The sequence below is a fragment of the Chaetodon trifascialis genome, chromosome 5 (assembly GCF_039877785.1).
Source record: "Chaetodon trifascialis isolate fChaTrf1 chromosome 5, fChaTrf1.hap1, whole genome shotgun sequence".
Lineage (NCBI taxonomy): Eukaryota > Metazoa > Chordata > Actinopteri > Chaetodontiformes > Chaetodontidae > Chaetodon > Chaetodon trifascialis.
In genome coordinates, this window is record NC_092060.1 from 28,323,600 (window position 1) to 28,338,292 (window position 14,693).

The window sequence follows — 14,693 nt, forward strand, 5'->3', positions numbered from 1 at the left end:
TTTGACTCGACTGTCTCGCACAGAATAAGGTCAGTGGTCTTATTTCTGTACGTGGAAGACAGCGACAGAGAAAACGGGTGAGAACGTGAGAGAAACAGACGATAATGAACAGAGCGATGGCGTACTGCAGTCAGTGGTCTTCTTTTGCCGCAGTTCACCTGTTTCCTCATGTCTGACATTTCAGTTTCACCTTGTGTCCGTCCTTATCTCACACACTGTCCTCTCTCTCTCTCTCTCTCCCTCTTTTTCCCCTTTTCTTCCTCGTCCTCTTGTAGTGAGAACTCGGAGATCTGTCCCGACGACAAGCAGAGGAACAAAGCCAAGTCTGACGAGGTACAGAGAGCATTCAGCCCTGCAGTCTTCTGCATACTGTTGCATTTAAGACACTTTTCACCTGAATCACAAACTCCACCTGAGTGTACCACACTACAAAATACACCTCTAAAGCAAATTCTTTATGCCACAAAACATCCAAAGACGTTTTTGGTCCACGAGTGCGGTCGTGTAAACACACATGCACAAACCGACAGCGTGTAGACGCTGCAGCTGTGAGCCCTGAATGATTGACAGCATGTAAATGAAGAGCAGGTTTGAAGTGTTGAGCCTCAGGATGCCGCCCTGCACTCAGCCTTCCTGCTTCAGTTCCCACCTCCATCTGTATTCTGTAGTGTCCTTTGTCCTGACTGTTGCCATGGTTTCCTTGTTGCCAGGACAACTGCCAGGTGTTTTACATCCACAACCTGCCAACCAGCGTGACCCAGAACATGCTGAGGAAACGCTTCCAGGTTTTCGGCAAAGCAGAGGACTGCAAAGTCATCATCTGCAACGAGTGAGTGTCCTGATCTGTTTACCTCCAACTTTCTTTTAAAGCTGTTTTTTGAGCTCTGAGATGCTGTTTGTTTCATACTAGATTGAGACGTTAGTGCTTGAAAAGTTACTTGTCTTGGTAGGTGAAATGAAATTAGCAGAAATGTCTGTCTTAATTCCCCTGAAGTAATCTGGCGTTAAGACGTAACAACAAAAGATAACGAGAAAATGAGAAGGGAGTGTGTGTTGATGGATTAATCCATCTGCAGCTGTTTGAGCATCTGGTGTTTTGTTCCAATGTTGAGTCATTTTATACAACTATTTTCTGTTCAATGGGACACTTAAACCTTACACTGTATACAGATGACCGCTGAGTGCCAACCAATCAGACTCCTAGCTTTAACAACAGCCCCGGGTTCAAACATTGTCTCGTGTTTGTGAAGGTTACTCCAGGGGATTTCATACAGCATAAAGTGAAAAGCAATCAAATTACCAGATTCAACGACTTCTCCGACCACTGCTCTTGGGAGACTGCCCACTGTTCGGTCAAGCAATAGTCCTAAAAATGTCCAAAAAAATCTGCCAGATGTCCTCACAACGCAGGGAATCAGAATAATGGGCTCATGACCAAAGATCTGGCCTCAGAGCTGCAGTTTGTCCCTGGGCTTTGCACTGTGAATGGTCACTGCTCCCACAGTTAGACTGGGTCGGTAACATTGGAGATTAAAGTGACTTAAAAAAGTGGAACACAGTAAGTTTGCCCCCTTTTTGTTGCAGACAAACCCAAAGTGTCACTTCATTTATTTTGGACATTTGTTCTGTTAAAAGTCAGAGCTGAACATGCAGTCCAGGAACAGATCAGATCAGTAACAGAGGAGATGAGGTTACGTCTCCCCTGCAGTTTATCTGCATTGGACCATTTGAGTCCATGAGCACATTGAATAATATGATGCACATGATTGAGTCAGCATTCTCCATCTCTCATGATGCCAGCGTGCACTTTCATCTCCTCAAAGGCAAACTGTCATTATCTTAATGCATGTCTGTCTCGACCTGTCTGGGTGCAGGGAGCGCTGTGGGGTGATAAAGATCCGCCAACCAGGGGTTCAAAGACACTGGAGAGAGCGGGAGACTGTTTTCCAGAATGGACCTGCAGGCCTGAGGAGGCTAACGAGGAAACGCTACATAGATCTTGGTAACAAACACACACAGACAAACTTCTCAATGGCTCAAAAAGTAAACCAGCATGACCTGCACCAAAGTGCACCAGGCAACTTTGATCACACTTGGTGGCAACAAAAGATCCTTTGTAAGCCTGCGTTTGCAGATTAATGTTCCCGAGGTACTTCACATTTCTAAGATCATAAAATACTGTGACATAAAGCTCTTCTGGTTGACAAAGTGAGCACATAGCCTTTCATTTTCATCCTGCTGGATGGTTTGGTCCAAAAAAGATGGACACTGACTCAAATTTGTATGTCAGAATTCACCAAAGCTTAACTGTATGCAAAAGCACTGTGCAAGTTTACTGCACCTCCTCACTGTGTTTAAGAAGCACACTGTCCACCTGAAGTTATCTTTCAAAGTAAAACATGCTGCTGAAAGATTGAGAGGAATGTTCTCAACAAAGACTTGGATTTTCTTGTACTTGAAAACTGTTTTCTTTGTGTAGATGACGCAGGTCCGGGCCCCGTCAAGAGCAAGTACGATGCACTGGACTTTGACACTCTGCTGAAGGAGGCCCAGAAGTCCCTGCACCGCTGACAGCACAGTGCCCCTGACTGGCCAGCCTTAGTAAACTGCAGCAGCGGCCCTCCGACTACACGGCTCTGCCCTCAGACGGGCCTCTCAGTACCTCCATGCAAGGCAACCTCGCAAAATGTTTACATTTTTACCATTGGAATAAAGTAACGATAAGGACCTTGTTTTTTTAAGTTTCTTTCACCGGAGGATACTGCTTAAAAACGAGGAAGCCACTGGGATTCGGAGGAGCTAACAGACAGTGGAGGAAAGGACTTTTAACAGCAATGGTACAACACCTACAAACGATAACGAAACAGTTCTCTGCTGAACAACAATAACAAAGCTGTCTGTGTCGGTGACATCATCGCCCCGCCTTGGAAGACGGGCATGAGAGACCTCTGTAGCAAATCCTTGCTATTCCTGCGTTGCGTTGGTCGTCGTGGTGTGTGTTTCTGCGTGTGCGTGTTCTTTGTTCTGTTTGTTTTGTAAAAAAAAAAAGAAAAAAACATCCCTCTTTCCGGTCACAGGTGGTGAACCTGCGAGCTACGTTCGCCACGAAGTTGTGTGGTTGTATAACCAGAAAAAAAACAAAAACAAAACAAAAAAACCCTGGTTTGTTTTAGCGAAAAATTGTGGATGTTCTAAATTTTAAAATCTATTGTGTGTGCGTTATGGACAAAGAATATATAAAAACATTTAACGTAATCATTTGATGACTGATAAAGTTTACAAATCTAAAATGAAGAAGAAAAAAATCATGTTTTTTTCTTTTTTGTAATTGTAGTGCTTCCTTGATTTTGATCTATGCACTGTAAGGAGGTAAATGTCTCCGCTGTCCTCCACTTTCCCCCTTTTGACTCTAATCTCTAACTCTGCCATGCTGAATATTTTGGCTTCTGCTACTGGCTGCTGCAGGCTCTGTTTGGTAGGTGTTTTATACGTTAAGACCCTGACTTGGTTTTCGGAAAAAATTCACCTCAAAATAGTTTCCAACTCGGGAACATGTATTAGAAAAGCACTTAAATGTTGAACATGTGAACAGCTTAAACAAGATCCCAACTGAGTTCCAGTTCCTTTTGCATGACTATGATGGGTCACAAAGAAGTTTCAAATGTGACCAAATCTTAAAAATGACATTTACTGTTTAGGTTAAACATCCCAGAAATATTTTTCTGTGACATCTAAATATAGAGGCTGTTGCTGTTGGACACTTCGTAAAGTTCTTTGGCGCTCTCGTGGATTCAGCCTGTCAGTTGAAATACAGAAAATAGACTAGTGTCAGATTTAGTCACTGTGATTCAGAACCGTAGTTTTAAACTTATCCGTGAAGAAAATGGACCGTCATCGGTTGTTTCCAGGTAAACTTTTTCCACATCTAGACGGGTCTTTATGTATCTTTGATAGGGTCCCACTGAACATGTGTCCAACAAAGGCTGCGGCCTAACGACACCCCCCGAATGCCACAGCCAATGCAACAGTTACTGTTTACATTTGGACTGCAGCAAGCAGGAGTGAAATGGGGAAATACAGTTGGTAGCCATTGGCGCTTTCAGCAATGATCTCAGCATTCATCGCATCTGCACCTCGTCCAAACCATCCCAGTCCAATCTTCTCTCACACAAAGTCCATCAGTCATTACAGTTCACAGTACTCAATGAAATATTCAACTCTAGATTGTCCAGGACTCCTTTTTCCTGGTGACATTAGTGCTTGACGTTGGGTTAGCTTGATGTCAGGTTTCAAAGTGCAAAGGAGAATAAGACCAATTTGCTTCCTGTAATTCACCCAGGGAATATTGCCATTGCTAGGAGTAGATGAATCTGCCGATTCAAATGGAATGTATTCAAGAATCTGAATGTAATCATCGTGTTCCCCATTTCTGCTTGCCCAAAGATTGTGGAGCTTTTTGGTGCTTTTAAAAGGGTAGAGTTGCTTCGTCATCCGTATGACTGATCGTGGCTTGAAATGCAGTCCAGGTAGCGCCTAATTTACATTCCTGACACAGCCAGTAGCACCCGCCGTGAAAAGGGAGAGAGAGCCTCCGAGCCTGCCAATCCGGTGGCACCACACCGCCACCTTCAACACAGCCAGGGAAGGAGCGAGGGATGGGCTTGAAAGTAACAAAAAGTTTCGGTCGAGAATCCGATTTCTCATCTGGGAGGTACTGTATCAGCTGAGCATCTCTACCTCACATCCATCCCGTTGTTTTTTTGTCAGAAATGTTTTCTGTGTGAGGGTTTCCCCAGCTGATGGGTGGTTATGGGTAGTTTGGGGGTTTAAGTTTGATTTTTTATACTCTGACTCCTTCTACCACGAAGCCCCTGTGAGGGGAATAATCTCTCTTTCTCTAACTATTTCCTTCGCTTGCCTCATAATGGTTTTTAGCGTGTCCGTTTCTTGGAGTCTCGACCTTGTGTCCTTGTGTAACTGAGTGTTTCGTCTTTGTCTCGTGTTTGAGTCGGACACTGCTGATGCTTGCAGGTTGGTTAGGAGGGGTTGAACGGTGGCTTGGTGGTTGGTTGGTCCTCGAGTGCGACTGGGGGGAAGGTTCCCAATCTTCTCCTCCCGCCCTCGTTTCCTTGTTTTCTTGAGGGACACGCCACGCCTGCTGATTTGCCTGTTCCTCCTCTCCTTTCCCAGGAATCTCAATAAAACGCAGCCCGACTTTCTCTAACTTTAACTATCGCTTTCTGTCTCTCGGTGGGTTCAAGGCCTTGTTTCCAGGTCTTTCCCAAATCCTGGTAAACTCCGCGCTTTTTAACAGATAATCCCTCTTTCCCCATCCTCTTCCTTGTCCTTTCTCTATCTAATCAACTCCTTGGTAACACACACAAAAAATTGAATGTTTACATCACTCGATTCTCCTTTGACTTTATTAGGAACGCACACTAAGTACAAAGGCGCCTTATTCAGTGTTAAAAAATAACATCAAGTGACGTGGCCTGGAGGGATACACCTTCTCCAGGCTCACTGATGTCCAAAACTAACAAAAACAATTTAGTGCTATACATACTGATTGAGAAACAAGGTGTCGACTTTAAAAAAAAGAAAAAAAGAAAAGAAAAAAAATTAGAAATTTTAACAAAACCAATCGCAAACTGAATGAGTATTTGTGCTTAGTATGTATACTACTAAAAAGTGAGAGAATGTGCTGGTTTACATATTAAAAAAAGAAAATATATTATATGAATATAAAATGTGTATATAGCACTATGCCTCGTTGTAAACATAAAATGTATTGTGTGTTTTTTTAAAGGTGGCGGGTCACAGTTGATTGCTAATCAGACAGGAGACGGTCAGGTCGGTTTTGTTCTAATGAGTTCATGTTTGTTCAGTACAGGGAGGAAATTAAGGGAAGAAATTAAGTTGAAATGACTTCACGCAAAGTCCAACACTGTTGTAAAAGAAAGACAAAAAAGATCCCTTTAGACTATCACACTAGAAGGTTCTATTTCTTTGCTGTTTATGAAATGACAAATTATTTTTTGATGTTTTCTGTTTTCTTAAAAAGCAATTTGAAATGCAATACGTAATAATCTTATCTATGAGACAGCCTTTCCGAAAAACTGAGGTAATAATGTATAGCGGGCGGTTGGATGTTGACAACACGGGCAATGTTAGAGTTGCGGATTCAATAGGCTACTGTACTGTATGTAGACTGCTGTTAACACAAAAAAAGCATCATAAAACGAACTACAGGAAGAATGTGGTCAGTTGTGTCGTGAACACATAACACGTATACAGAACAAATTGTACTAATATACTCTTGCACAAATAACGTCCCAAGTAGTGAAATCTCTTGACAATATTTTCTTCTCATTGAAAGGAAGCTATTGTAACTATGTTATTACCACATTTTGATGGTGCACAGGTTTGTTCAAATCTGAGTTGCATTGGTCACTTACTTGTATTACAGGAACAGCTAATAACTACTCATGACTCTGATAAAGGAATGTGGGAGGGAGGAAAAGAAGAAAACTACGGTCGTCAGTTCAAGTTTCAGACTCGTTGATGCAGATGAGGTCGACACTGGAGAAATCCCACTTGGATTAAAACAGTTACAACCTGTCACAGAATGGTGTGGTTGTCCAACAAGCCGAGAGGTGTTAGAGATGTTTTTGTGTTAGCGAGGTAACGCAGCACTAAAATCGGAGAGATGCAAAAGAAGGCTTGAAGGCAGACCGATTGGACAAATTTGTGACTGCTGCACGTACAGCAGGAAAAAGAAGACATATATTTCTTCACTGCCTGAAGAGGACAGGACAAGTAGTTCTACGCTGAAATGCAATGAAGTGCAATAGAAAGGGAAGGGGTGGAGGTCAAGGGTGTGAACGGGAGAACTTTGACTTTAAACCCGCTTGGAAAGTTTTCCAATGTTGTTTTTCTGACTGATGACCAAAATGCTTCCTCAAAAGGCTTTTAATGAGCGAATCCGAACACTTTACTCGCTGAAACGGTTTTCCTTTTCAAGGAGGAAAACCGTGTGATCCGAAATTCAGACTTCCACTTATTGGCTGCAGCATGTGGTGGGATTTCTACAGTGTCTGCCGCTGTGCCTGTGAGGGTACCTCCATTGTTGTAGAGGTGTATGACATCGAAACAACCCCATTTTTCATCATGGCAAGCCTTAAAAATCAATCGGGGGCGGGGGGTGGGGAACGAAGCTACCACTAGCTTTTATTATTACTTTCTCAACTCCTTTCCAATCCAATGTGGTTTATTATTAAATAATTACTGACGTAATTAAAACTTTTTTCAATAGCCATATTATAAAAAGGTATATACATATATATGAATATATATTTGTGTGTTTGTGTAGATATCTAGATAATTATATACTTTCTTATAGAAAACTTTGATGTTGACCATTCTCCTCAGTGTTTTGAGAACACGTTGACACATTTCAACATAATAATACCGCTGTCCGCTTGGTCTAGGTCCTAGGTCGATGGACAACGAATCCAAATAAAAAAAAGTTAAAAAAAAAAAAAAAAAAAAACGTTCCAAAGGGAATGACCCTTGTCAGAATGCAATACCTTTCTTTCCACTCTTCATTAAAAAAAATGGAAAATGGCAAGAAAACCACAAAACTTGATAGGCAAGTTGACCAAAAAATAAAACTTCAACAATAAAGAGCGTGGCTCGCGACGGCTCGAGAAAAATGTGACGTTTTTCAACGGCTGCGTCGGATTCAGTTTTATAGATGTCATGTTTCCAATGCCATGGCCCACGAAAACACCTTTGTTTCTGTGTCTCTTACGGTTTCTTCACTTCACGAAACAACGCATCTGTCAGCTAGCTACACCGTCAATGAAGCCCCTACCAGGACAGGAGTGCTTACAGCGGCCTGACTCTCGCTTCAGATTTCACTTCTGCTAAACGGTTGTGTTGCATTTCAACATCAACAGTTGTTCAATGCAAAGAAAATAATGGGTAATCTGTCAAACTTGATGGCAACAGTGATGTCAAATGGGCACTTCGTAGGGACTGCAAACTGTCAAAATCTGCTAAATGTGAGTGGGTGTTTTTTTTTTTTTGGGTGGAGGAAGATGTTTTGACACAAAGGGCATACATTGTTCTTGTTGTTTTTCATTACTATTGATTTTATTGTCGATTTACATCTAATGACTATCAAATTCACATAAATGATTTTTTCTTTCTTTTTTAACTTAGTTTTTGGTAAAAACAAAAAAGGTAAATACTGCTAGTGAGATTTTATATTTTTACATATGTTGGTTTTATTTTGCGTTTCTTCTTTTTTATTTATATGCCACTTAGTTTGGATGTCTTTAAATGGTGTTATTTTCTCTGTTTTGTGTGATTTCATATGTCTTGAGAATGTGGAGACAAAGGCATTTCAGTATTTTTGAATTGTTAAAATCTAGTTTCATAGAAGCGGAAGTATCTGATGTTATAAATTATATTTTAATTCATGTAAATAGTTTAAAACAGAAGACTATGGCTTCCTTTTAAACTGAATACATTTCTCTTCAGAGATTGTTTACATTATGAAACTGTAGAGATGTGCTCCTCATATACTGTATAAAGTACATATATTCATTGATTTGCCTCCAAAAAATAAAATCCTAATGAACAGCATTCTTTCTGTGCATGTGGTGATCTTTGAACGAGGAAAAAATACAACTGTTGACTGTCTTTAGCGTGTTGAAATTCAAAATATCAACAGAAAATCTCACCTCATCCTTCCCTACGGTGGAGTCAGTGTTTGGTTTGTCCTTTCTGGGCTACTGTAGAAACATAGAGGAGCCGCTCCCTCCGGTGATTATGCACTAATGAAAACATAACTATGAATATAATATTTCATTTGTGCCAATAGATCCTACAAACTGCTTCTTTAAGTACAGTAGTTGAGTAAATGTACTTAGTTACATTCCACCACTAGTTATACTGCTTGTTTTGCCTGTTTATTTTGTACTAACCCTGTGTGAGGATTCTCACTCATCCAGGCCACAGCGCTTCTAAGAAGCTGATTTAAATGTGGAAACTAGTGGAAAGCGTCAGTTTTATATGACTGACACTGAACCTGCTTGATTCTCATCACAGTAACCTGCGACTCGCACATACGTGACTCACTCTCACCTCTATTTTAATCTACAAAATACATCCGGTCTTCATGTTATACAACATGAAGCCTCTGTGGAGTTCTGTTATTATGTCCTTAGAGCTGAAGTTTGGTACTCCTAAAAAGTGACTGTCAGACTGATGAAACCTACCCGGCGGGTTGTCACGTCCTTGGTGTACTTGTACTCTGCATGATAAACTTTTGCTTTCGCACTTCAAAGGTTAATTATAAATGGAGTTTACTATTATACAAGTTTTTTCATTTCCTTCTCAACTGTGAAATTGTTATGAAGACACACCTCCAGGAGGAAAACGTCTCCTTTAAAATGCTGTCATGAATTGGACTTAGCTGTCTACTTCAACTGCTTCACACTGACATTTCACCCATGACTACTTCTGTCTTGAACTTTGAACATTATTACAGGTTTAAATATTAGTTCTTAAGGTTAGAAATCTTTCATGATTGGCCAAGTTATCATCAAAACATCACAGACACACATCAGTGAAGACAGTACTGACATGCTGGAGAGCTGCTATAGAGTGTGCTTGTTTTATTGTGTCCACCCACCACACGCCGTTTTCTCTGCAATGGGTCAGTACAGATGTCTCTGCATTTAAAGCGCCTGCATTTGCTGTGTCATGGTTGTATAAGGCTGCTCTGTTGAATGATGTTAGCACTTGTTGCTGTGATCAGAAACAAACAAATGTCAGTTTCTCTGAGCAGTTCTCCTTCGACATATTATCACTGTGCCTGGATGAGTGTTTACATGTGTTTGCATGCAGAGTGTTGTGCCTACACGACAATCTGCATGTTTTGTATAACTGCTGTGATCGGTCTATTCGTGCAGTGCAGAGGTTCAGCTTCATGAAGCAGTACGCTCATGGACACTCCCCCTGGTTAAACAGCATCCTATTAACAGGCCGCTGGCAATTTTCCGCCTGGCTAAACTGTGATTCACATGTCAGTGACTGCACTGATGATGTCTGTGCACAGGACATCACTTCACTAGCACTGCTGTGCTGATGCTCTCTGCTCTCCTGGCGTTCCCACACCAACTAAAACACATTATGTTTCACAAAGCCCTCAGGATACAAGGGACGAGGAAAACCTACCGGGCCCAATATCAATTGTGTTCAATCTGGTATGGAGCGAAATGGCCATTGAGAGGGCAGGAGGAAAGACTGAGAATACAAATAAGAGTAAACAATTTCATGGATGGTACAATAGAGAGGTCTGATACAGAGATGAAGCAGACAAGACAGGCCGTGGAGAGTCCAGAGCAAGATATTGACCAGAGTCACGCTGGGAGCCACAGGCCTCATTGTGAGCTGTGCAAAACAACATTACATCAGGCCAGTTAAGGGTAACTTATTTAAATTCTGGAACATTTAGTTCTGGAGTCATTTTTGTTTTTCTGAGAGAAAACAGTGAGGACTTTCACACCAACAGCGAGGCCGTTAATTCCAAAGGAGAATGGCGCTGTCTCCTGGTCAGCTGTGAGCCACAGCAGCCTGATTTTCCAAATAAACTGCTCTTGGATCTCAAATATGACGAGCTCCACAACGCACTCATTCATGCAAAAAATGGTTTTAAAAAGTCTGAATGCCAGGAGTTTTGTAACTCTACTCTCCGGTCCTTCAGGGACTTCAGTAAAGAGTTTCAAGCATGGCAGAATTTAATGGAGGAGATGAGGATACCAGGTCAATGTTGTAAGCCACTTTGTGCTGCTCTTCATCCTGCACACTGCGTCAGTCAAACTACTCCTTCTTGCATGTTTGGTCTGAAACCAGGTACACCAAAAACCTGCATCCAGATCCAAAGTAACTCCAGGAAGCTACCACAAAACATACACCTGCATTAAGCATTTTTGACCACTGGGTGACTAAATAACTGTTTTACAAATCCAGAAGTCACACAGCAGCATGAGCATCCCACTGGGCAGTACTGTCAACATCTTGGCTACCCAATAACATAGTATGCACAGTCACAGTCTGGCAGAACTACATCATATGCAAAAAGCAAAATACAACCCTGAGACCACCAAACTGTTCACACGACGTGGTGAAGATTCTGTTCATGATTAAGACAAACAGAGGGGGTGTCCCTCGGTGGAGCTCACTACAAACATGCCTGACGTACTTCAGAGAATATAAGCACAGCTTTCACTTATTACAGATGGACCAAATGGCTCTTAGCAAGGCACCAAACAATCTACATTCTTGCAGTACATCTAAGACACCAGATCTGCTGAACCACCCATCAGTCTAACATACTTAAGTTCAACAGCACAGCAAACCGCAGCCTTCAACAACAACAACGAACATAGCCTTCATCCAACTGAATGTATATACTAACATTAAAACATTTAGCCAAAGTGTGGGTATGAATGATTAATGTATGAGTACAGTGACTTTTCTTTGTTTAACAAAGTCATCTGGTCATATTAGCAAAAAACATAATATCAGTTACCGTTTCTATGCTGATGATACACAATTCTATCTCTCCTTTGACACTAATGACATCAATCAATTAAATCACTAACTGGATGGATGGCATCAAAGTTTCTTCATTGAAACTCATCATCAGTCCAGACTTGTCACAGAATTCCACCTCCTCCTCCCATCTTTGTCCCTTTGTATTTCACGTTACGAATTTTTGCAGAAACCTCGGTCTCATCTTGAACAACCAGCACATTCATCCTGCTGTCAAATCCTCTTTTTTTCCAACTAAGAACATTTTCAAAAATCGGGTCACTTTGATCCACCAAGAGCTTAGAAACAGCTTTAAGAATTCATTATTTTAGACCTGATTTTTATTGATTTTGCTGTTTTAGTGCTTTTTTCATTGTATTTTATCAACTTGTATGTAAAGTGCTTTGTAACCAGCTTTGAAAAGCACTATATAAAGAAAATGCTTATTCTTATTATCTATAAAGCATTAACCTTTTTTAAACTTTGGTGATTAACTGCACAGCCCAAAGCCAGAGGAGAAAGCAGACACTTGGAAATCATCCTGTCAGCCATTTCCTGCCCTGCTGTCCTCTGTTTGGTTGTTTCTGTGGGGCAGTCGTGACTGCAGCAAACAGAGCTGCTCTGCAGTGCAGTGCAGAGTTATTAGACACACAGAGTCATCCCCATGAGCTTCACTTTAACTCTGATAGGACACCAGGACACGACACACCATCCACCATGAGGACATTATGTCCAGAAGCAAAGATCAGTTTTACATCAAAGCTCAGTCTCCGTCAAGGCCACAGACTTAGCCCACGTAAACCATTACTTCAGTAAAAATAAAACAAGCTTGCATGGACTGTGAAACAGCCACTGCCGACCAACAGAAATCCAACAGATGATTCAAGAACCAGATACCTGAGTGTTCAGGAACTTCATGGTGAGCCTCATCATCCATAAAACAAACAGGTGGCCGTTAGGACGATGGCTTTTTAAATGTGTTTTTTAAGGGAAACTTGTCTCAGCATTTTCAGAATTAAACTGATTATCCTTTACTGCATTGATTATAGGAGGGGAGCAACAATTAATGCTGCACACTTTATATGGCCTTCAGTTTCCATCAAATATAAGACATTTTTCTAAAGTTTAATCAGTAAGATGAACTCAAGCGTTCTCAAAACCAATTAAGTGTGCTTTAAATTACATTCCACAAAATGAGAAATGAGCTTTTCACATCAGTTGTGTTCACAGTGAGAGCTCAGACATTGAACATGACTGCAGACCAGCGTCGTGTCAAAGGTCACCTTGTGCAACACACTGATAACTGTTGCGTTCAGTGGATGCCGACCCTGTGTGACACACATGCACAAAATGATGCATACAACTAAGAACCTTGAATAAATTACAAATTTTCAGCTGTACTTTGACGTGATTTATTGTTGCGTTTATGTCTAATGTTTTCATTTTAACACTGGCTGTTGTCTGCTGTATGACTATTTATCTTGGCCCCAGAAAAAGATATTAAACTCCAAGCTGGTAAAATTTAGGTGACACAGTATATCACAATATATTTGTAATTCAGATCTTTTTTTTCACCTGGCTATAAATCATACTACCCTAAAAACATCCCTGAGATGGAGAACAACTGCTTCACAGACCGGCAGTGTTTGGTGTTAGCATCGCCACACAGACGCATTGTGTTGCAGTCTGCGATGTGGCTGCTTCCTGCATGCATCCTGCATATTGTGCGAGTTGTTGGATAAGCCTCTTAACTGTCCTCATGAGATATGTTGATCCAAGCAGCCACATAAATCACACCTGCTGCGACTGAAATGATTTGTTATGGTCTTCTGCATGTATTAAAGAATGCATGTATCACATCAGCGCGCCCTCCTGAGATCACATCTCTCCCACAGTTTCTTTGTTAACTTTAATATCTTTCTGGCCTTGAAAGTACTGCAGCAGTGATTTCACACTGGTCTTGGTGCTTTGCTTTCACACATTATTCACTGCTGATGTGATTAGTTGATTCATCCAGTTGTTGATCTATCAATTAACCTTTCTTAGTGATTAGCTAAGTAGAGATGCTAATAGCTTCAAAACCTCAAGCTGGAAACACTCGTAGTCTGCAGCTCTCTGGTCTGAGTGCTGCAGCTATGACTCTACCTGAACCGCAGGTGATCCTGCTGTCAGGATTTCAGGTTATTGTGAGATCAGATCATTGGCTAAAACGCACAAGTGTGCATCATGAAATGCTGCTGAATGCTTTGCTGGGGCAAGAAAGCCTGAGCGAACTCGTCAAGTGCCCTCCTCTGCTCAGAAACTGCAGCCGACCCATGCATAGCTGTCCTATAAATAGTCCTGCATCGCTCTCTCGGCTGTGGCTTGCAGGCTGGCAGCTCTGCAGTCACGACTGCCCCCGATCCCTGCTGGAATGAGGCTAAAGTTCCTGTAGGCTCACTGGTTGTACTGCAGCTGCTGCTCTCCCCCTGCCTCTCTCTCTGCAGTCACGGGTTATCCCTGCGTCAGAGCTGAGCTTTGCTAGCTCTGCTGATCATCACAACCATATACGGCAATCCTTTGAGCTCCCAGCACGCCCTTACGTCACGGGGGTTTACGTCATACACCGGTGACGCCACACTTAGCTTATGTATCCATGCTATTATTACATTACTACGGTGTCTGAGGGAGGGAGGGATGGGCGATGATGAATTTAGCTTGTGCTCTGCTCCCTGTTGTGGCTCCAGTGGCGATCGGTTTTCATTATCCCACGCTGGCATCATGTTGTGTTTTATAACTGTATTATATATGGCTCTAGGTGGGAAAATTAACTAATATGTGTAAACACAAACAAATGCAAACGGATAGTGCAGCAGGCAGATATTTATACCACATCTTGTGTAAGTTGTCTTTTATGCATGTTTCCTGCAGCAGTTCTGTGTTAGTGCTGCAGACTCTCATGCACACAAACAGTCACTGTCGACAGCCGGTTCACAGTCTTTACATGCTGAACTATGAAACAAACATGTTTGCTACAAAAACTTAATGTTCTTTTCCACAGCTGCTACATGCAGTCAGCTTAAAAAAAATAAATAAATAAACAGAGCAAT

General features: G+C 41.7%; 1 protein-coding gene across 2 annotated transcripts in view; it reads left to right on the forward strand.

Moving 5' to 3' along the window:
* ppargc1b (peroxisome proliferator-activated receptor gamma, coactivator 1 beta) overlaps positions 1-8,649 on the forward strand; it is an 84,986-nt gene extending 76,337 nt beyond the window's left edge. For both annotated transcript variants that reach the window (XM_070962266.1, XM_070962267.1), the window contains 4 exons: positions 276-333; positions 711-829; positions 1,875-2,002; positions 2,480-8,649. In XM_070962266.1, the coding sequence (XP_070818367.1) occupies positions 276-333; positions 711-829; positions 1,875-2,002; positions 2,480-2,571 (397 nt within the window). In that variant the 3' untranslated portion in view covers positions 2,572-8,649. The remainder of the gene's footprint in view (positions 1-275; positions 334-710; positions 830-1,874; positions 2,003-2,479) is intronic.
* The last annotated feature ends 6,044 nt before the right edge of the window (positions 8,650-14,693 follow it).